The 20,660-nt window shown below is 53.1% G+C and overlaps 6 protein-coding genes across 6 annotated transcripts; 5 read left to right on the top strand and 1 right to left on the bottom strand.

Moving 5' to 3' along the window:
- The first annotated feature begins 918 nt into the window (after positions 1-918).
- Positions 919-4,878, top strand: EI97DRAFT_437999 (copper-transporting ATPase-like protein). The gene has a single exon (XM_033799459.1). The coding sequence runs from the start codon at positions 1,206-1,208 to the stop codon at positions 4,713-4,715; it is 3,510 nt and encodes a 1,169-aa protein (XP_033648803.1). The 5' UTR covers positions 919-1,205; the 3' UTR covers positions 4,716-4,878.
- A 140-nt stretch (positions 4,879-5,018) lies between these two features.
- On the top strand, positions 5,019-7,131 carry EI97DRAFT_438000 (uncharacterized protein). The gene is made up of 2 exons (XM_033799460.1): positions 5,019-5,677; positions 5,731-7,131. Exons 1-2 carry the CDS (start codon positions 5,391-5,393, stop codon positions 6,971-6,973), a joined length of 1,530 nt encoding a protein of 509 aa, XP_033648804.1. The 5' UTR covers positions 5,019-5,390; the 3' UTR covers positions 6,974-7,131.
- A 63-nt stretch (positions 7,132-7,194) lies between these two features.
- EI97DRAFT_453791 (pectin lyase-like protein) lies at positions 7,195-12,389 on the bottom strand (the record flags this gene model as incomplete). Its single annotated transcript, XM_033800479.1, has 7 exons — positions 7,195-8,764; positions 8,823-8,915; positions 9,003-9,278; positions 9,329-10,479; positions 10,639-11,591; positions 11,664-12,199; positions 12,262-12,389. The coding sequence occupies 7 exons, from the start codon at positions 12,387-12,389 to the stop codon at positions 7,195-7,197; spliced, it is 4,707 nt and encodes a 1,568-aa protein (XP_033648805.1).
- Positions 12,390-13,882: 1,493 nt separating this feature from the next.
- EI97DRAFT_497345 (uncharacterized protein) lies at positions 13,883-15,960 on the top strand. Its single transcript, XM_033802506.1, has 4 exons — positions 13,883-14,550; positions 14,616-14,733; positions 14,818-15,174; positions 15,240-15,960. The coding sequence occupies exons 1-4, from the start codon at positions 14,154-14,156 to the stop codon at positions 15,874-15,876; spliced, it is 1,509 nt and encodes a 502-aa protein (XP_033648806.1). The 5' UTR covers positions 13,883-14,153; the 3' UTR covers positions 15,877-15,960.
- A 495-nt stretch (positions 15,961-16,455) lies between these two features.
- On the top strand, positions 16,456-17,142 carry EI97DRAFT_364717 (uncharacterized protein; the record flags this gene model as incomplete). The annotated part of the gene is made up of 2 exons (XM_033795008.1): positions 16,456-16,791; positions 16,858-17,142. Coding segments are annotated over 2 exons (621 nt in total), but the record flags the coding sequence as incomplete, so codon positions are not given.
- A 1,339-nt stretch (positions 17,143-18,481) lies between these two features.
- Positions 18,482-19,915, top strand: EI97DRAFT_438003 (alpha/beta-hydrolase). Its single transcript, XM_033799461.1, has one exon. It carries the CDS (start codon positions 18,668-18,670, stop codon positions 19,583-19,585), a length of 918 nt encoding a protein of 305 aa, XP_033648808.1. The 5' UTR covers positions 18,482-18,667; the 3' UTR covers positions 19,586-19,915.
- Positions 19,916-20,660: the final 745 nt, after the last annotated feature.

A 20,660-nucleotide genomic window follows, 5' to 3' on the forward strand; every position in this document is an offset into this window, starting at 1 on the left:
CTCTGGAGTGATGAAACCTGGGTTCAATCTGGCCGGCACAGGAAGCAATATGTCACAAGGAAGCCTGGAGAGGAGTTAGACCCTACCTGCGTGATTGTACGGCACCAGAGGAAGCGTGGGTGGATGTTCTGGGGCTGCTTTCATGGTCATGTACAGGGTCCAGGTGTCTTCTGGGAGAAGGAGTGGGGTTCAATTTCAGGATCATCATACCGTAAGTTGAGCTCTCCTGGTGCTCTTCCTATACAGATTACTTATAGATCTAACCAGGTGCGCATATTATACCTGTTCTCTGCAACTACATGGCTTCATGTCCAGGACTTATCTTCATGCAGGATAATGCTCCATCCCACAAAGCTCAGGAAACCAGAGTCATGATTCAGGCATCTGGGATTGCTGTAATAAGATGGCCAGCCTATTCACCTGATCTAAATCCAATCGAGACTGTCTGGTGTTGGATGAAAGATTATATAGAGGAGAAGACAGGCCCTAATGCTAACCTGGACTACAATGAGTTAAGGGCCATAGTACAGGAAGCTTGGGAGACTGTAGTTACGCCAGAGAGGTTGGAAGATCTCATACAATCTATGCCTGCTCGGATGGCTGCAGTTATTGCAGCAGATGGTGGTCATACAAAGTACTAAAATACACTTGGTTTTTTTCCCATACAAAACGTTAGGAAATCTGACCGCCCAGCTTTGCCTAGGCTTCTACGCCGCACACGTCACGCAGTGGCGAATGTTGAATACTTACCCCTGATACCACAGTAGTCTGGAACATCGGCCTAGGCTGGACCTGCTTTACGTGTGGCTTGGTAATACGGGACGTGGCGTCAATTTGCGGAAAGCCCAATGCAAGCCCCTGGAGCTCCCAACAAGGAAGGCCCGCGCCGAGCCATTGTGAGACATTAACTCCGGCAGCAATTCAATATCGACATCTGTCAATACCGCCTCCTCCCCACCTTAACTGCCGGCTGGTCCCTCTCTGCCGCATGACGTCCTGTACTCCATCTATGCCTTTCATATTTCTTCGCGTAGCCAATATGCGCTTTCTTTAGTCTGTACGCTGGACTTCGTCAGCTCCCAACTGCGCCTCTGAACACGCCCCGACTGCTGACAGACACCGAGTACTAAGGGCCTGACAAATCCTAATACTTTTTCTATCGTTTTGGGCTCCGCTGCGCCGACTCCGACTCCGACTGAGCCGTTATGGCTCATCCTACCGCGACAGGCGCGACCGCACACATGGCGACCACCACGCTGAAAGTCGAGGGAATGACATGCGGCGCATGCACCTCTGCGATCGAGAAGGGTTTCGAAGGGGTGGAAGGCGTAGGAGCCGTGTCGATAAGTCTGGTCATGGAGCGGGCCGTCATTCAGCACGAGCCGAATACCATAACAGCGGACCAGGTGAAGGAGATCATAGAGGACAGAGGGTTTGATGCCGAGGTGCTATCATCAGACCTCCCCATCATCGTCGAGCCCGTGGTTGACGCTTTCTTGAGTGGGTCTGAAGAGGAGGAAGCGGAAGCCGCTCTTGGTGTGTCTACTACGACGCTGTCCGTCGGAGGCATGACCTGTGGTGCATGCACGTCTGCCGTGGAGGGCGCCTTCAAGGACGTAGCAGGTATCAAATCTTTCAGCATCTCTCTCCTGTCTGAGAGGGCCGTCATCGAGCACGACACCGCCATGATCTCGGCCAAACAGCTAGCGGAAACGATAGAAGACGTCGGGTTCGACGCAAAGGTCCTGGAGACGGTCGCTCATGTGCCGCCGAAGAAGAGCAAAAGGAAACACAACAAACAGCGAATGCTCACCACGACGGTTGCTATTGAGGGTATGACGTGCGGTGCCTGCACATCTGCCATCGAGAGCGGTTTCAAGGATGTGGACGGGGTATATCAGTTCAATATCAGTCTCCTGGCGAACCGGACTGTCCTCGTCCACGACCCTGCCAAGCTGACGGAGAGCCAAATCGTCGAAATTATCGAAGACCGCGGGTTTGATGCCAAGGTCGTCACCTCTGTTGATGGCAGCGTGCAATCCTCGGCTACAAATGGCACGGCGCATCTGAAGGTTTACGGGTTGCCGGATGCGAAGGCTGGGGAAGAGTTGGAACGTTCGCTACGAGACAGGCCCGGGGTTGAGTCCGCAACCGTCAACTTCAGTACTTCTCGGGCCATCATAACCCATCAACCCAAAATCATCGGGCTGCGTGCTCTCGTCGAAGCTATCGAGGCAGCTGGCTACAACGCCTTAGTCGCAGACTCCGACGACAACAATGCCCAACTGGAGTCTCTCGCCAAAACCAAGGAGATCCAAGAGTGGAAACGCGCTTTCCAAATCTCGCTGTGCTTCGCTATTCCCGTCTTCCTTACCAGCATGCTCTTCCCAATGGCTCTCAAATTCCTGGACTATGGCAGCTTCCGGATCATGCCTGGTCTCTATCTCGGAGACGTGGTCTGCTTGGCTCTTACCGCACCTGTCCAGTTCGGAATCGGCAAGCGCTTCTACGTCTCCGCGTACAAGTCGTGGAAGCACAGCTCGCCTACTATGGACGTTCTCGTGGTCATGGGAACATCCGCGGCCTTCTTCTTCAGCATTGCGTCAATGATGGTCTCTATCTGCATGACGCCACATACCCGGCCGACAACTCTATTTGACACCAGCACCATGCTCATCACCTTTATCACTCTCGGGCGGTATCTCGAGAACCGCGCTAAGGGTCAGACCTCCAAGGCGTTGTCTAGGCTCATGTCTCTGGCACCTTCCATGGCCACAATCTACGCCGACCCCATTGCTGCTGCGAAGGCTGCCGAGGGTTGGAGCCTATCTGATGATGATGAAAAAGATCGCAAGATCTCCATGGATGGCGGTAGTGCAATTGAAGAGAAGGTTGTTGCCACTGAGCTCATCGAAGTTGGCGATGTGGTTATTCTCCGCCCCGGAGACAAGACCCCGGCTGACGGAACCGTCATTCGTGGGGAGTCTTATGTCGATGAGAGTATGGTCACTGGGGAGGCTATGCCGATTCTCAAGAAGAAGGGTGCCCTGTTGATGGCTGGTACTGTCAACGGAGCTGGACGCCTTGAATTTGTTGTCACCCGTGCCGGCCGTGATACGCAGCTAAGCCAAATCGTTCGCCTGGTCCAAGAAGCACAAACCAGCAGAGCTCCGATTCAACGTCTCGCTGACACCGTCGCTGGATACTTTGTCCCGATTATCATTACTCTTGGCCTCGCGACGTTCGTTGCTTGGATTGTGCTCAGTCATGTTTTGCCACACCCTCCGAAGATCTTCCTCGACCATGCCAGCGGTGGGAAGCTCATGGTCTGCGTCAAGCTTTGCATTGCCGTCATTGTCTTTGCATGCCCTTGTGCTCTAGGCCTTGCTACGCCTACCGCCGTCATGGTGGGTACAGGTGTGGGCGCGGAGCAGGGCATCCTTGTGAAGGGAGGAGCTGCTCTAGAAGTCGCTACGAAGGTCAACCACGTCGTCCTCGACAAGACGGGTACTCTCACTGTCGGCAAGATGAGCGTCTCGAAAACCGATATCCAGGGCGAATGGGCAAACAACAAGAACCTCTGGTGGACGCTCATTGGCCTGGCGGAAATGAGCTCGGAACACCCCATTGCCAGGGCCATTGTGCGTTCAGCAAAGGAGCATCTACGACTGGGTGCTGATGGTACTCTTGACGGTACTGTTGGAGACTTTGAGGCTGCTGTTGGCAAGGGTATTGCTGCGAATGTTGAAGCTGCCTTAGCACGACAGCGCCACCGCTACCGGGTCCTGGTCGGGAATGCCTCTTACCTCATGTCCCAAGGAATCGTTGTTCCCGATGTCGTCGATGTACCGCTCACAACCAGTGGCACCACGCCTATTTCACGTTCCACTTCTCAGACCCGTTCCGCCGGCATCACTACCATACATACGGCTATTGACAAGACATACACTGGCACCCTTAGCCTCTCTGACACCATTAAGCCTTCCGCACGCGCGACTATCATGGCCCTTCGTCGACTTGGTATCACCGCCTCGATCGTCACTGGAGACACTTCTGCGTCGGCCCTCGCAGTCGCAGAGCAAGTTGGCATCGATGTGGCGGATGTACATGCTTCTGCCACACCACAAGATAAGAAGGCGATTGTCGAGCATCTGAAATCGCAGGGGTATGTTGTCGCCATGGTCGGTGATGGCATTAATGACTCTCCTGCCCTTGCCTCAGCGGACGCAGGCATCGCTCTATCAACAGGCACCGACGTCGCGATGGAAGCCGCATCTATTGTGCTCATGTCGAATACGGATCTTCTCGCTATCCCGGCAAGCTTGGTCCTGAGCAGAGCCATCTTCAGACGCATCAAGCTGAACCTGTGGTGGGCATGTTTGTATAACCTCTTTGGCCTGCCATTCGCCATGGGTTTCTTCCTACCTTGGGGCTTGTCCCTGCATCCTATGGCAGCCGGTTTGGCCATGGCCTGCTCATCCGTCAGCGTGGTTACCAGCTCCTTGCTTCTCAAGCTCTGGAAGCGCCCGAAGTGGATGAAGGTTTCGGTTCTGGATCCCACGGCCGAAGTTCCAGAGAGCGAAAAGGAGGCGGAGAGAGTGCCCAGCGCTGGCATTGTCCAGTCTGCGATTGATTGGGTGAAGGATAGTTTGGCGGCCAGGAAGAGAAATAGGGAGGAGGTGGGATATGTGCCGCTGCATGATATGGGCGAGTAAAGGGACTCGGGGTCGATGGACTACACAGTTGTTTTTCTTTGTCTTTGCTTGCATTTTTCTAGGATACCTCCATCGCGTTTGAGTTTGTTGTCCCGCTTGTACATGCTTTGCTGGAGACTCTGTATATAGTCTATTCATGTCCAATTTGAGTTTACCCCGTCCATAACCGGTATCTTCCTCCAGTCGCGTGGTGAACTACCCAAATAGGGATAGACAGCATATCAAAAAATAGAACTCTTGGCGGATGTCGTCACCTCGGTCGCTCACCCGTTTGAGACTCCCAGGTATGTGTATCTTTTCGCGGCCTCATTGGAAGTCCATTCTTTTCCACATGTCATTTTGACGAGCTCTTACTCTTTTTTCGAAGCCCATCCGGCGATGGCCGACCTTTGCATCCACCGGAGGGACGACGGAAGCTTGGTGCGGACAAAAGCGCATTCCAAGTTTTGGTCCGTCGGGTGCTCCGAGACCTGTTCCTGACTTACAAGTAGTGGCGCAACGGTGCAGGCCCACCACTGCCGCGGTACCTCGGAGTCCATGTGCATGTCGTCAGAGCCACCAATTCTCTCTCAATTTACTGATGCATTATCCCTCTTTGCGCTGTCTTGATTCCTCTCCAAACTGTCGCTCGTAGGAACTCTGCAATCTGCCTTGAGGCGGCGTGTCCCATCCAGAATGACCTGGCTCCACCAACTCAACCCAACACCTGCGTTTCCGCCATACACGGGCCGTTATAAAGTAGGAACTGTGGATGTGGAGATACCAGTAGCGGAACTAGACTCGCCGTCGCCTGCGCCCTCGTCTGCTTCGGATCTCTCCACAGTCGCCTTCCGCATTTTCTACCCTTGTCACCCGGATTCGCAGCAGAGAAATGTACGGTGGATACCCAGTCCGCAGAGGGAGTATGTTGGAGCATATGCGAGGTTTCTAGGCGCGAATGGCGCTTTCTCCCAATTCTTCTCGTACGTTTGATTTGAAGACATGGATAAGGATCTTGCGCTGACTTTGTGTCCAGGCTGATCCCCCAGATTCTGTACTATGTTTCCATACCCGCACACCAGAACGCCCATGTCCTCGAACCCCAGACAAGTAACCGGAGATGGCCGGTTATGATATTCTCGCATGGCCTTGGAGGGTCTCGGAACGCATACTCGCACATCGTTGGATCGCTGGCTAGCCATGGCATGGTCGTCATAGCACCGGACCACCGAGACGGCAGCTCGCCGATTTCCTTTGTGCATACACCTGGCGAGAAAGAGGAGCTGAAGCGGGTGGAGTACAAGAAGATAGCGCACAAAGCCTCTACCGAGGTTTACGAGAGTAGGGACGAACAACTGAGGATTCGGCTGTGGGAATTGGGACTGATCCATGACGCACTCTTGAAGATTGACGAACGGGTGGCGTTGAGCAATGTGGCCGAAGACCATAAGAAACATGGCGGACTGACAATGTTCGCGCACAAACTCAATGTGCACGAACCGGGCTCGATATCCTTCGCGGGCCACTCCTTCGGTGCCGCCTCAATGGTTCAGTTCATCAAATCGATCTACTACCGCCCTGACTCCCAGGAACCCGGTTATAAGCCACTCTTCACGCCCTCCAGCTCATCCCCCCTCGTACGACAAGTAACTCCCACCACTCCAGTCATCCTCCTCGACCTCTGGACCCTCCCCATCCAAAGCCCCGCAACAGCCTGGCTGCGAAACCATCCCATGCCCTGCTACGACTCGCCCACCACCGGAGGAAGCAACCTCCTCTCCATCCTCAGCGACGCCTTCTTCAAGTGGAAAGCAAACCTCGAGGAAACGAAACACATCGTCGCCAAACCGGCCGGAGCCGACCCCAACCAGCCCGGCCCGCACCTCTTCTACCCCATCGCCTCGGCGCACCTGTCGCAGTCGGATTTCGGCGTCCTGTTCCCTTGGCTGACCACCAAAGTGTTTGGCGCCAAGGAGCCCGAACGGGTGCTGAAGCTGAATGTGCGTGCGATCCTGCAGGTGCTGAGGAATGGAGGGGTCGAGGTGGCGGATACGAGTATTCGGGATATGGAGCTGGATGAGGAGGATGCGGCGTCGCGGAAAGTGCTTCATGATGAACGCATCCTGAGTAGGAAGAAGGATAGTGTAAGGGGGTGGGTGTCTCTGACGACAGAGCCGGAGCCGGAGCCGGAGGCGGATCTGACGAGGGAGAAGGGACCTGTGGATGCGGTGGTCGAAGGAGAGGTGTTGGGGGAGACAGTGCAGGAGTCGCAGAGGTGAGGGGTGGTTTAAATGAGTGGGGTCTTCTTGAGAGAGCCATGTTTGGCTATGGCTATTTCCTGTACTGTGTATTATAAGCGTTAGAGGTCTTGAATGACGCGATATCACTCTCTAAGATGCAGCTGGACAAGATTTGCGTTTTGAAATATGCTTCGCCTAGTCTATCGTGCGAAGACTCTATACATAGTGCTCGAGTTCTCCCCCAACCTAACCATATGCATTTACAATTGCCGGTTCGGATCAATCCGCCACGAAAGACAATTATTCGATACAACCCCACCCTCCTTCCCATTGACGCCTCCGCAGTTGCACGAATCCGTCGGCACCCTTAAGTACCTCCTGCACTCGTCGTAGTCGTACGCCCACACACATCCCTCAGCGACCTCGAGCGAGATCTTGATCTTAACGGTGCCAATACCTCCATTGTAAGGAAACGGATACTCATTCGATTGGAAGAAATTCTCGATCAGAATGTCCCCCGCCTCGCCGACGCCCTTGCAGAAGCTGTTGGCCGCGTTTTCCATGCGCACGCGCTCCGTCGTCTCGCCGCTGTTGTAGCAGTGGACTTCGTTTTGCATGGGGTCGCCGTGCTCGTAAGGGGACGGGGTGGGTTCCTGGATTTTGCTGGTGGGAGTTGGGCGCGTCGATGTGGATGATTGCGAGCGCGGACATACGGTTTGCAGGTCCTCCCAGTTTTCATCGTCCGGGTCAAAAGAGGAGCCGCCCGCGGAGCCGGAGCCCGTCTCGTTGTTGCCGCCGTACAGCCACGGTTTGTCGACGAAGCAGAGGGTATCGAAGTAGGCGCACTCCGGGACCATGGGGGACTCTTGGTCGCCCATGTGCGGTATGATGTCGCGTTTGGGCCAACTTCCCTTTGCTGGGGGAGGTGCGCCAGGGCCAATGGAAGCCGGTGGTGGTGGGAAGGCGACGGTGGGCGCGGTTGTCGTTGGCCTTCCGTCCGGGCCCGTGTACACGACCGAGGGCCAGAAGGGCGTGGTTGCGGGAGTGGGCATGAAGGCCTCGAAGCCTTGACGTTTGAGCTTTCCGTTGCTGCTGCTGCCCTGTGTCAGGGTCACGACGTCGAACATCAGGTCCGTGATGGTCAGCGGCGCCTTGGTGATGGTGCTCGTCCATGTCCCCTCGCTGACGGTGAGCAAGGGGTAGTCGACGGTACGAGTGGCGCCCGTCCACGGCGGTATCTTGACGTGGCACGGCGGCGAGCACGTGAAGGCTGGCTGCTCCATATCCCAGATGCTGGGGTGGACCCAGGACAGTTCCTCAAACTGTGCGCCGTCGCTGGCGACGTCGAGGACCGAGACCTGCGACCACTCGGGATGCGTGTCGACGTTGAGATTGTCCGTGGCAAGGATGCCTTTGCCATTCATGACGGCCATGTATTTGGCGCCGATGGTGATGAGGTTCTGGATGCGGATGTTGGCGCCATTGGAGTCGAGGAGCACAAGTGCCTTTTGACAGGCTTGTAGGTCGATGCAATCCTGTGTGTAGGTCGAGAACCAGCTGTAAAGGCCAGCGGCAGCAACGAAGATATTCTGCGACTCGCGGATGATGACAGCCCAGGACTCATCGCAGCCGTTGAAGTCGTCGCCGGCTGCGCAGTCGTAGTTGGGATCGCCAACGAACTTGCCAACCACGGCATCGAAGGGCGCGGGCGGCGGTGGTGTGGGCTGGTAGTAAGGCGACTCCGTTTGTATCATGCCGGCGAAGATGTTCTTCGCCTTGTGGAAGTTGTACTGGTAGAAAACGGCATGCTCGGACGCAGTTCCATACATCCTTGAAGTTAAGGTTAGTTAGTTACGCCGTGTTAGGGCCTCAGGTCGGACTTCCGTACCAGGTAGGCTTTGTGCTCTCGACTAACAATCCGCGTGCCACATATATAGACGTTTGCACCATGGGATCGCTAGGATCATCCAGATCGGGATCACTAGTATAAAGAGTCAATCTCCGACGCCGCCAAGGTGTGTAAAGGGTATACTCACTCAATCATATGATCTGCGACCCAGAGCCGGACTTTGTCAGGTGCATCATCAGGCTGGCAGCATTACATCCGGTATTTGTCCTACTTGTCACGGGCGGGCACTCGGCGGGCGTTAACTCAGTTCCCGTGGCACCGCCAATGCGGACATGACAATCCCACATTCCGGCCGACCCAGCATTAACAGCCTCAATGTTCCACTGCACAAGGATTGCGCCAGCGGTCGGCCCGCGGGTTGTGAAGATGATGTCCTGCATCTCAACGTTACCGACATCGCCTTCCTTGCCGACTCGAATCATGACTTTGGGGTTGCTGCAGTCTTGTTAATAGGGAAGTGTGTCTACCTCTCATGGGCGACTTACTTTGCGTCTTGGAAATACGATCCCGAAGCGACGAACTGCGACCACGTCTCACCCACGATCTTGGACCCCGGCGGTACCATGACAGTAGAGGTCAGGATGTACGAGCCCGCGTCTACGAAGAGAATCTTGCCTTGGGCTGCGTACAGGGCCAACTGGACTGCCGCCGTGTCATCAGTCACCCCGTCGCCTGCCGCACCGAGGTCTTTGAGGTGGATGAAGTCGCCGACGCTGCGGTCGTCATACTGCGGCTTGGGACGCTCAAAGTACATCCCGTTAGCATCGAGAAGGGTCGAGTGCCGCTTAAAGTGTCCGATCTTGCTACCTTGGGAGTAGCTACGTGCTGTGGTCGAACCTTCATAGATGGGGCCGAGGGTCCACTGGTCTACCTTCGCCGTCGATTTATCCAGAAGGACTGCTCCGCTTGTGTCTTTGACGGCGGCAGCCACGCCTGAAAAGGATACTTTGTCGAGAACGATCCCGGTACTGCCTGTGGCGGGCCTGCTAGAAGGAGGCGTGATGATGACGGCGGCAGTGCCAACGTTGCTGAAAGACGAGTCCATGATAGTGACGGAGCCGATGTTTCCTGCACCGTTATCAGAGACGAGTTTGAAACCAACATCGACGTTGGTCATGGTTACGGATTTCCAGACCCAGCCCCAGTCCCAGATGACTTGGACGCCGGTCGTGCAGCCGTCGAATGTGAGCCTCTGGGCCGTGAACTGCTGTTCGCCGCCGTAAAGCCCAATGGCTCCACCGCGGAATACGACGTCACTGATTTGGCCTCCGCTGCCGTTCTCGGCAAAAATTCCTATCTGCGACGATCCAGGTGCAGCGATGATTTCGAGGTTCTGCGTGCTGGTCGCCTGTGCGACCTGGTAGTGCAGACCTGCGCACGTTTGAGGCCCTTGACACCGTCTGATATCTATGATGACGTTGCGGATTTGGCGGTAGAAGTTGGCGGTGTTTATAAACCACTCTTGGTCGGAGCCGTTGGGATCGGAATGACCAGTGTACTCGTCAGTTGACAGAACGCCGAGCCCAACGAAGCTTGCGGCAGCCAGCAGTGTTGTCCGGTCGATGGCATCGCCGATGACCTGTGTTCCAAAGGGCAGCGGTATCGTCGAGGAAATGAGATACGTGCCCGGGGGGAACTAGACGATGGCGTTCTTAGTGGTAGAGCCGTTGCATTTTTCTCCGCATCGGTTGCCAGAGGTAATGGCTTTGTTGATAGCGTCGGTATCATCCTGTATACAGCGTATCAGCGCAACCATTTCCCCCGGCGATAAAAGATTGGGTACGGCAGGACTTACAGTGACACCGTCACCAACGGCTCCATAATCGAGAACATTCCGGAAGACTTTGTAGTTAGGATCATTGCCCCAGGGGACAGTACCCTTGCGCCCAAGGCTTCCCATCCAGTATGACCCGGAAGCTGCCACGGCTCGCCTAGTCATATTTCCGACCGCTACGGCGCCGTCTGCTTCGGCGACGAGGGCAGCGGCTTTGGCGATCTCATCTGTGATCTTCAACAGAGGGGGAGAGTTGCTTGTCGAATTCCCTGTCGCGATGCGGTTGGCTTTGCTTCCCGCATTGGGGCCGCGGTGGTTGCGTCGAGATTGAGCCAAACGAGCCTTGTTGAGCCGGGAAGATTTGAGGATGGCGTCCTTCACGATCTTCCGCGCACTGGAAATATCTTGATCGGTGGCCCTTTTCAAAAGCGGCGTGATGCTCGGATGAGAAGCCTTCTTGGAGAACCTTTCACCCAGTGCATGACCGTGACCGTGACCGTGACCGTGACCACGGCTCTGGCGATGTTCCTCTCTCCTTTCGAGGTCATCATCCTGCCACCTAAGGCTGCTGTTCAGCCCCAACTCTGGCATCGTGGTGAAACCTGCAAGACCAGTCCAGGTGGCGGTGTCATTGGCTGGGACGACCGTCTCGTGTCCCAGTCCAGCTTCGATGTGTGCTTTGATCTCCTCGTAAGTAACTTTCGGCCAGCGACGCATTCCGCGGGTTGAATTGGCGCCCTCGAAACCAAACAAGTCACGACGGCTCAAGCCTTGTGAAATCGGAATGTTCCGATCAGGGTTCGAGTGGTCCACAGCACTATAGCTCCAGACCCGGGATGCAACATTATCAGGCACATTGGTCATGGTGAAAAAGAACAATACGACACTCTTTTTCTCGTCGAACCAATGGAATTCAGTGGCCCTCTGTTCAACCAATCTCTGCAGCTCTCTGCGCAGCGCTCCGTGGGAAGACGCTTGCCGTGCATCCGTATGCATCAGTCAAACATGCTAACAAATGACGGAGAGGGCTTTTTCAGCGAACATACAGTCTTGCTCGGCCTTGCAACCTTCGCGGCATCGCATAGCGGCGCAGCGTGTCTGCGCTGGCGTGTTTCCATCCAGACCATTTCCGCCCTCCACCCACGTAGCGGGGGGAAATTCATCGCAAGTGTACCTTACCTTGGAGTCTTCGGCAGCGCTGAGAGGAGTCGCTGGTCTATTCATGATTTGATTGACTCTAGTCCCTGGCTCGAGCTCGGTAGTAAGCCAGGGACCGTCGTGTCGCATGACTGTCCGCTGGTCCGCTTCTGGGCACTTGTGCGAGGTTTTCCAAGAGCGTGGGCACGACTGCTTTCTTCTCTGAGAGGCATGCGTGGTGCTTTCTCTGCCGCTGTTGAAATCGTAACCGTAGACGTGCTGTGCTATATCGCTCTTCGGATGCGGATATATGCCGCGTGGTGTGTTTTCGAAATTGTAGGCGTTTTTGCAGATGTCCTTCATGTAGTGGCAGTTGTAGACCAGCCACACGCTTTCGTGGCCCAGGTCGATCACCTGCTCGGGAACATCGTTGTACGTGGCCTGGCTGGAGAACCATAGTCAGCGAGATGCACCGCTGCGCGGAGGTATCTGTTTTGCAGTCCATACTAGAAATATGCTTGGACCGTGCCGGCACCATTCGGATTGGGGATCTGTTGATCAATGTAATCCTGCAGATATTGCGCCACAGCAACGTAGCATAACTGAAAAGAGAGAAGCAGTGTCCATTTGGACATGGTGTGCTTGAAGGAAAACCTGGCGTCGGGCCAAAACAGATAATGAGTAGATAAAACCCAGTTGGACGGACAGGAAACGAGAGGAAGAGCCTTCGAGGCTTGAAAGACCAGCAGTGAGCATGTGGGCAACACCTAAAATATAGTGTTTCCTATGGGGCTCACCCACATGTCTACACCTTGCCAATAGCATTCGCAAAAGCTTCCCTTTCTGCAATATGCTGGACTGGTATCCACGAGACATGGTAATCCCTGTTACTGCAGGATTATTGTAATGCAACTTGCTCTATCCGGTCATTGGGATATCTTGTCGGACGGCTGGAACGAGAGTACCCTTAGGTCTGTTTTTAGGAGGAAAGCCCGAGATTGGCCTCGTATTGAGCTGAGACGGGAAGAAGACTACCGAGCTTTCCTTACCAACTGCATCTCGACCGTGGAATTCTGGACACCGGGGATGGGGCCTGGAACATAGGTGTCTCCTGATTGCATTGCGCCTCTGTCAGATGCTTGACCATGAGACAGACTGGGGTTCCAGACATGGCTCCATCGATGACCGGATGGATTTGGTGCGCCTCGATTAATCCTAGCGGTGTGTACCGTACTCCATATGTAGATGTCCAATTTCCGGTATCAATGGATTTACTACCGTTCTTACTCAATAACAGTTATCGAATACCCCTTAGTTATCGTTCTCCCCAGTTCAGCCCTTAAGCGAGCCAAATTTTGGTGGGGAGATAACTAAGGGGTGCTCGGAAACTGATAGATAACCCATGGTAGCGGTTACTGTGCACCTAGATCCAATTTAGAGAATGGGCTGGAGCATGCACGATCCTGTCTCCATATCCATGGCCCCTGGGTCACGTCCCCGTAGGGTAGAACCAGGGTCTTGTGGAGTATGCCTTGTAACAGGGTCTCTTGGAGTAGGCCATGTAAGAGACGGCATTGTAGCACTTCGAGTTGAGAATTTATTGCGCGAAACTGATTAATGGTTTTCCTGTTTGGTACGCCATGCACGCAGTCGATGGTTTAGGGGGATACAACGGCGGTCATCTATCGCTCATTCTGTTACCTCGGCCGGTCCCATCTCCTCGTTCACGCCATAGAGATCTTCTGGGAACTGGGTCTAAGTCCCGTGTCAGATTTAGGACACCCGATTTTGGATAATGGGTTACCTGCAGGTCACATCTAGATGCGAGCTTGTTAGTGTGCCCACCCTGCAGGAAGCCTCTGCAGGTACCCCGGGACACAAGTCCGTACACGTCGAGAAGAGGTTCGTTTTCGCGTATGTGTCTGAAATTGGCTTCCACTCAAGAAAGGCTTGGAGAGATGGGGCCGAAACCATGGATGGTATGCGGTGAGTGTGAAGTAAAGATTCAGAATTGACTTGGCGCTAGGATGTTACTAGCGCCGGCTACCCCATGGGCATGTTCTTGGGTACCTAGGTAGATTTGCGCTAGGGGGACGTCTGACACTACCCTAGATACGTTCCCTCATCACTACGGTAGAACGGACCCTGCATTATCGTATTCCTACGAACAGCCTGATGTTTGTAGACTCTACCTTGCAGAAAACAGGGCTTATGTCGTCAGCCCATGCTTCTGTGCGGAACAACGGAATTGATGCCGTATTGGAAGTCAGTGGACCTGAAGGTTCATGGTGTTTGGAATTGGGGATTTATGCACTTAATCACTCCGCACCCCGAGTCTTTTCACTGCCGTTACGCCTATTCCCTCCTTCATTTCGTACTGCTGACCGTGGGAATTCAGTATGGTTTCTAGGCTGTCAATTCACTCGCTGTCAACTCACTCGCTCCCTTGCCTTCTATCTCTTCTTTTAACTCTTTCTCTGAGTCCACTCACAGCAACGGCAGCTGATGAGTGTCAACCATCCACATGGGCGTCAGCTGGCCGCATGCGTCGGGCCGTGGTCACACCAACCGCAGTTGCCAGCTCAAGCCTGACTGTGGCAAACGTGGGCACTGTCGAACCGGGGCAGATAAACTGCCAGTATTGGGCAACCACAAAAAGCAGCGTCAACTACTACACATGCACTGATCTCGCCGAAAAGTACGGGATTAGTGTCGAGGTGTTCTTTCAGCTCAATCCTGAGGTGGACGCCGGTTGTGGAAACATCCAGCCGAAAACGAAGTACCGGGTTGAAGGATGTGAGTCTCCAAACCGGTTGATAGTGTGAAAGGGCGACAAACTCACCAGCATTCCTTTTCTATAGTCATCGAGCCGCCAAGAGCCACTGAAGGTCTCTGCGGGCCGCCGAATAATAATGCTACTTGTCTTGGTACCGAAGTTCAGTGCTGCAATTCAGAGACGTGGACTTGCGGAGATGCTGAGTGAGTTAATATCAACCCTAGCCTTCACAGTTCGCGTATCTTTCAATCTGGCGAGGATTGTACTGATCCCATATTTCCTTGCAGGGAGGACTGTGCGCCTGACACCTGTTACGAAGGCGCATGCGTTGGTGACACGGTCTACAGCACTGATGGAACCTGTGGGTATCAGCATGGAAACCGCCTTTGCGCTGGAAAATGGGGGGACTGCTGCAACATAGAAGGAGCATGCGGCACCGGGTCTGAGTTTTGCGGTCTCGACGTGTGCCAGTCCGGCAATTGCACAAGGCCAACTACACCGACACCGAGTTCGACGCCGTCAGGAGACACACCAGATGGAACATGCGGAGGAACAAAGGGTTACGTCTGTAACGTCGTATATGGCAAATGTTGCAACAGAGACGGTTTCTGCGGTGTTCTGCCATCTGACTGTGGATCTGGCTGGTAAGTCGTAGCCCTCAGTTTTCCAGACGATGTTTTATTGGACTTGTAGCTGACTTGGTATGCAGTCAACCAGAGTTCGGAGAGTGCTCGTCGAAGTCATCTTCACGGACCACGATGAGCATACCTGTCACTTCCTCGCGATCATCCGGTACCACACGATCCAGTCTTCCCACTACAACTCCAAGCAGTACCAGGACACCTTCGTCTACGGGCCGTACCACGAGAAGCGCCACAGTAACAGGAATCTCTTCACTTCCTTCCTGTGGACAAACCTGCTTCAAAAATATGCTCGCCCCATACTCGGCATTGGGTTGCGCCTCCCCCGACCCGGCCTGCCTCTGCAGAAACGTCAATTTCAGCTATGGAATCCGGGACTGTTCGAATGGAGCCTGCGGTACCCAAGTAGCCAGTACTGTGATTGCCTTTGGGTCCTCGTACTGTTCGTCTGCAACTGCTATACCCACCCCTACAGTGAGCGGTATAGCTGGTCTCCTTTCTTGTGGGCAGACATGCTTCAACAACATGATGGCACAGTACTCTGCGCTTGGATGCGCTAGCCCTCAGCCTGCCTGCCTCTGCCGTAATGTCAATTTTGGATATGGCTTGCGGGATTGTTCGAATGGTGCTTGTGGTCCCGCGGTCGGCAGTACGGTGATTTCCTTTGGAAGTTTGTTCTGTGCGTCGGCAACTGCAGCCCCTTGAGTAAATTATTCATGGACAACTGTACAGAGACTTCGATGTCTAGTCATGTAGGACTAGTGTGCTTTGACTGGGTCAAGTGAGCAGACATAGTAATGGATACAATAAATACACACGGGAAAGTTTTGATGTTCGTCTGTGAATATCTCGAACTACCTAGGTACTGTACCCCGTATGTGGGACCCAGATCGAGTTTTCGGTGCTCTTGTAGGGTTTGCCGGAATAGGGTTCCTCGCAGGGGACTGCATTTAACCGATTGTCTCATTTGCGGCGACTTGGTTTGAAGGTGGCTGGGTTGGCATCCTAGGAGTCGCGTGACCTTTTGTATGAAGCCTCCCTCCAGCCTCCACAGTGAATGGGCCCTCACTCAAACACCACTCGACACTACCTTCACCCATCTATCCTATCATGGCAACCACCTCGTCCGCGAGCAACTGGAAGGTCCTCAAAGACGGGCAAGGCAAGCCCTTCTACTTCAACTCCATCACCCGCAAAACCCAGTGGGACCCCCCATCAGAACAGCCCTCACCTCACTACGATACCCCGCCCTCGTATGAAACCGCGACGAAAGACGGCCATACCATCCATCTCACCCATGACGCCCAACGCCTCTACTGGCCTGTCGAGGGATCTTGGGAAACCGCAATCCGCGTCATGCAACATGTCCATTACGATCCTAGCGTCCCCCTCGGACCCTATCTGCATCAAGAGACGGCGATTTTGCAATCTCCCCTCACAGAACCCAAGATCTCATCCGTGACGGTGCGCGTCCAGCAACTTGAGTGCTGGGAAGACGAGTGGATGGAGGTGCATGGCGAGCACGACGACCCTGGAGAAGATGGAATCGGCGAGTGCGGCAATGCTGTGTTTGGCCCACTCGACGATTACGACCCCGATTCTGACGGTGAGGGTTTGTCCGTCGGTGGATCCGACGACGAAGAAGAGGAAGAAGAACACGAGCGGCAGACACTACACAAGGAAAAGAAATTCGTGCATCTACTCCGGTGCTGCGGCGCAGATCGCCCACGCAAGAAAAAAGCTTCTCTGGTCGTAAAAGCCTCTGGCGAATACCTCACCATTCACGACTATGTTGTAGCGGTCCATCCCTGGCTGCTCCGTCTGCGTGATGACATTCTGGCGGCATCAGGAGATCTTCTGGACAGTAAGCCGTTACCTGCGGACACAAAGTTGGTCGTCTGGTACGGGCTAGCGGAGGTTGACGTTTTGGAGGATAAAGAGTGGCGCACGATGAAGGCAAAGTGGCCGCTTAAGAAGCAGCCTAACTTTGGAGCTGCTAGCGACAGCCTGCCTTCTATTACAGGGAGAAGCGAGGTTTTAGCGTCTACGTTAGAACACTACCCTTAACATTAGTAAAGATAACCTAGAAGCAAGAAATATATGTAAATTAGTAGTAGTACTGTTAAGTATATAGTGTTATAAACTAAGCTATTATAGCTAGATACAGATAGCTAGGGCTAGAAACGGTGATGTTGTTGGAAAAGGATTGCGGGAAAATACCGCCAAGCTTCCCTAGTCGGTGGTCATTGTTCTTTTGTCAGATTTGATGGTATCTGAAGATGTCATGGTGACAGAAAGATTGATTGAAGATGGGTTGACTGATTGTATTCAGGTGTGTGCCTGTGTATGTGAGGCTGAGGCCTGACACCGGTTTTGATGTTCCTTCTCTGGGCACCAAGGCTGTGCAGGGCACTAGCCACTACAGAATCACTAGCCACATGTCCTCAGACAGTACCGGTACAGACACCTTCTCCCAGTCCTCCTCTCCAGACCCAGATGGGATGTCCATAAACTGGCTTACCATCTGACATCTTTATTCTCCTTCCGCCGTGGCGAGCGACGGTTCATATTCGTATGCGTAGACATCTCTTAGGCTGTGGTCCCCATGTGAATGAACGGCGGGCGCGTTTTCGGAAGGAGGTTGCAGGCACCAGAGGCTGCTGGAGTCGCAGCCAGACGAGATGCCAGGGATGCAGAGCGAGAGCACAGTAGAGAGTAGGAGGATCGCAGAATGCTATGGTGGACTATTAGCAGATGTAGTACCAAAATTCAATTGCTCGGTGAACCTGCAAAACCTACGTACATGCAGCATAGTTCCTAGCCTACTTACACAGTATCTATATGCAGTGTACATAGGCAGCAAGTACGCAGAGCAAGTACATAGAGCAAGTACGCAGAGCAAGTACGCAGTATCTATATATATATGACCTATCTACCTATGCCTGCCTACCTATACTATCCGTCTGTCTGTCTAGCTACCTCTCTATCTGCCTCTCTGCCCGCACCTGTCTGCCCGCATCTGTCTGTCTGCACCTGTCTGCCCGCACCTATCTGCCTGCACCTGTTTCTTTAGACCTGTCTTCCTATATTTGCTTACTTATACTACTTCTGCCTATACTTACTTATACTTGCTATTTTATATATCTACTATATATAAGTAGGCTAGAAACTATACTGCGTGTATATACGTTTGCAAGTTCTCTACGCAATTGAATTTTAGCACTACACCTGCCAGTAGTCCACCGTAGAATGCGCGACTGGAGGAGATTGAACGATGTCGGGGTCTCAGGCATCCAGCCACGCCGTGCCTGCTGCTAGTGCCGCCAGGCATTACTAAGTTACCACCAGGCATTACTAATGATTTGCATCGCGATCTTCAGAAAGCGTCTTTGCTACATAGGTAGTATTTTGTTAAAAGAAGCCCTCGGACCGGATTTTCACGCACATTTCCCCAAGAGTTACAGACTAGCGGATGAGAGCTCATGGTACGACAGCCATGGAATACAAAACGATCGAAACAACCGTCCTAAGGGTCGCCTACTACGAGTACGGCCCACAAGATGGATGGGCTGTCATTCTCTCCCACGGTTTCCCGTATGATATTCACGCCTACGATGGAGTCGTACCTATTCTCGAAAAGAGCGGTGCTCGGGTCATAGTCCCGTACTTGCGAGGCTTTGGTCCCACACGCTTCCTGTCATCAGCCACCGTCACCATGCGATCGGGACAGCAAGCAGCGCTAGGCTCCGACCTGATCTCTTTGCTCGACGCGCTCGGCATTGATAAAGCGGTGCTCGCTGGATTCGACTGGGGTGGTCTGGCATCTTGCGTCGCGGCAGTCCTCTGGCCAGAGAGGGTTGCTGGGCTTGTTTCTTACGCTGGATACGATGTGTACAATAGAGTCATCAATCGGAGCCCCAATGATCCCGAGCTAGAATGCGTCCAGTGGTATCAGCACCTCTTCCAAAGCGAAAGAGGGCGGGAATGCCTGTCCCAACACCGGCATAAGTTATGCAAAATGCTGTGGCGGCAGTGGTCACCAACATGGAATTTCAGCGACAGAGAGTACGATCAGACAGCAACTTCATTCGACAACCCTGACTTTGTGGACATCGTTGTTCACGCCTACCGCCATGCACACGGTACGGCAAATGGCGATCCAGCTCTGCAGGATCTAGAGGAGAAACTAGCGGCAAGACCCAAGATTATAGTGCCGGCTGTCACCTTGGATGGCACAAGGGACCCACTGAAGCCAGGTGGCACGGCCGCACATGGCGAGATGTTCCAGGGAAGGCATGAGCATTTCGTGTATGATGTGGGGCATGCTTTCCCCTTGGAAGCTCCAGAGGCCTTTGCAGAGGCGATTCTGTTGGTGCATAAGTGGATGTCGCATGGTTCATCGAGCAGCAAATAGGGGATTTCCACCATGAGCGATAAACCACTTACACGGGGTGTGTTAATAGTCTCTTCACGCTCGATGTCTCTAGGCATATGCGAACAAGCCAGACTGTAAAGAGTTTCAGGTCCAGTTCTGGATTTCAAGTCGATTCAATAAGTTTACTTTAAGCTATTGTGCCTAGCACAGAATGACATCAACCCCTTGTCGAAATCGAGTTCTTGCTAGGATGGCGGATTTCTTGCCAAGCCAATATTCGACTTGCTCGGTTTACACAGTAGAGTGAAGGATCCTATCAGGAAGCGTATCTAGGCTATCGCATCTCCGCCGATACCATCCTCTCTTTTGGGCCGCCTGCTGGGATTCTGCTTGCCGCAGAATTAACGGAAGACTTTAGTTTCGTGGGTATGCAGCCTGGAACCATCCTCCTTACCCTACTAAGTTTGAAACTAGAGTGTGTGAGAAGGCATTAGCAACGGCACGACGTTACTCGTAGAGGATTGCTATGTACGGCGGCTTTCGTACCCTAGGGTACAGACTATAAAGTCTAAGGCAGGACGTTGGAGCGAGTAGGGCTAGAGCTGCGGGGGACTAGTACAGCTATTGTAGAGCTCATCGCTCGCGGGCATAATGCTCCTATTAAAGGTGCGGGAGAGGGATGTCCTTAGTAACACTGTACTAGAGAATATAATCGCGGTGGAGAAGAGGTTAGAGGAGCTAAGCAAGGCTACTATCTAGGAGGCAGAGTTATAGGATTAGACTTTACTAAACTAGCAAGTTAATAAATATATTAGCAACACCGTTCCTTTATACTAAAGTAGTAAGGAGTTTCTATAAAGGGCAAAGAGCGGCGGTAATTATTAAGGCAGAACATCTATACTAGGATAATAGAACTAATAATACTTAGAGTAGTAGAACTTTTATAAAAGTAAGATTTTTTAGCTACTTTAGCTACTTTAAAAGATAAAGTTACTATATAAAAGTTTATAACATTAACTTTTAGCTTTTTTCAACTATTAATAGTATAAACAGAGTACTAAAAAGTAAAAAAATATAGTAAACTACTATAATAGTAGTCTATAAAAACTAATTA

The sequence above is a fragment of the Westerdykella ornata genome (genome assembly GCF_010094085.1).
Source record: "Westerdykella ornata strain CBS 379.55 unplaced genomic scaffold EI97scaffold_72, whole genome shotgun sequence".
Classification (NCBI taxonomy): domain Eukaryota; kingdom Fungi; phylum Ascomycota; class Dothideomycetes; order Pleosporales; family Sporormiaceae; genus Westerdykella; species Westerdykella ornata.

Bases quoted from the DNA above. Each gene is read 5' to 3' on its own strand.
- EI97DRAFT_437999 (XM_033799459.1), top strand. From the start codon at position 1,206: ATGGCTCATCCTACCGCGACAGGCGCGACCGCACACATGGCGACCACC.
- EI97DRAFT_438000 (XM_033799460.1), top strand. From the start codon at position 5,391: ATGACCTGGCTCCACCAACTCAACCCAACACCTGCGTTTCCGCCATAC. The intron at 5,678-5,730 runs GTACGTTTGATT...CTTTGTGTCCAG, and splicing joins GCTTTCTCCCAATTCTTCTC to GCTGATCCCCCAGATTCTGT.
- EI97DRAFT_497345 (XM_033802506.1), top strand. From the start codon at position 14,154: ATGGTTTCTAGGCTGTCAATTCACTCGCTGTCAACTCACTCGCTCCCT. The intron at 14,551-14,615 runs GTGAGTCTCCAA...CCTTTTCTATAG, and splicing joins GAAGTACCGGGTTGAAGGAT to TCATCGAGCCGCCAAGAGCC. The intron at 14,734-14,817 runs GTGAGTTAATAT...ATTTCCTTGCAG, and splicing joins TGGACTTGCGGAGATGCTGA to GGAGGACTGTGCGCCTGACA.
- EI97DRAFT_438003 (XM_033799461.1), top strand. From the start codon at position 18,668: ATGGAATACAAAACGATCGAAACAACCGTCCTAAGGGTCGCCTACTAC.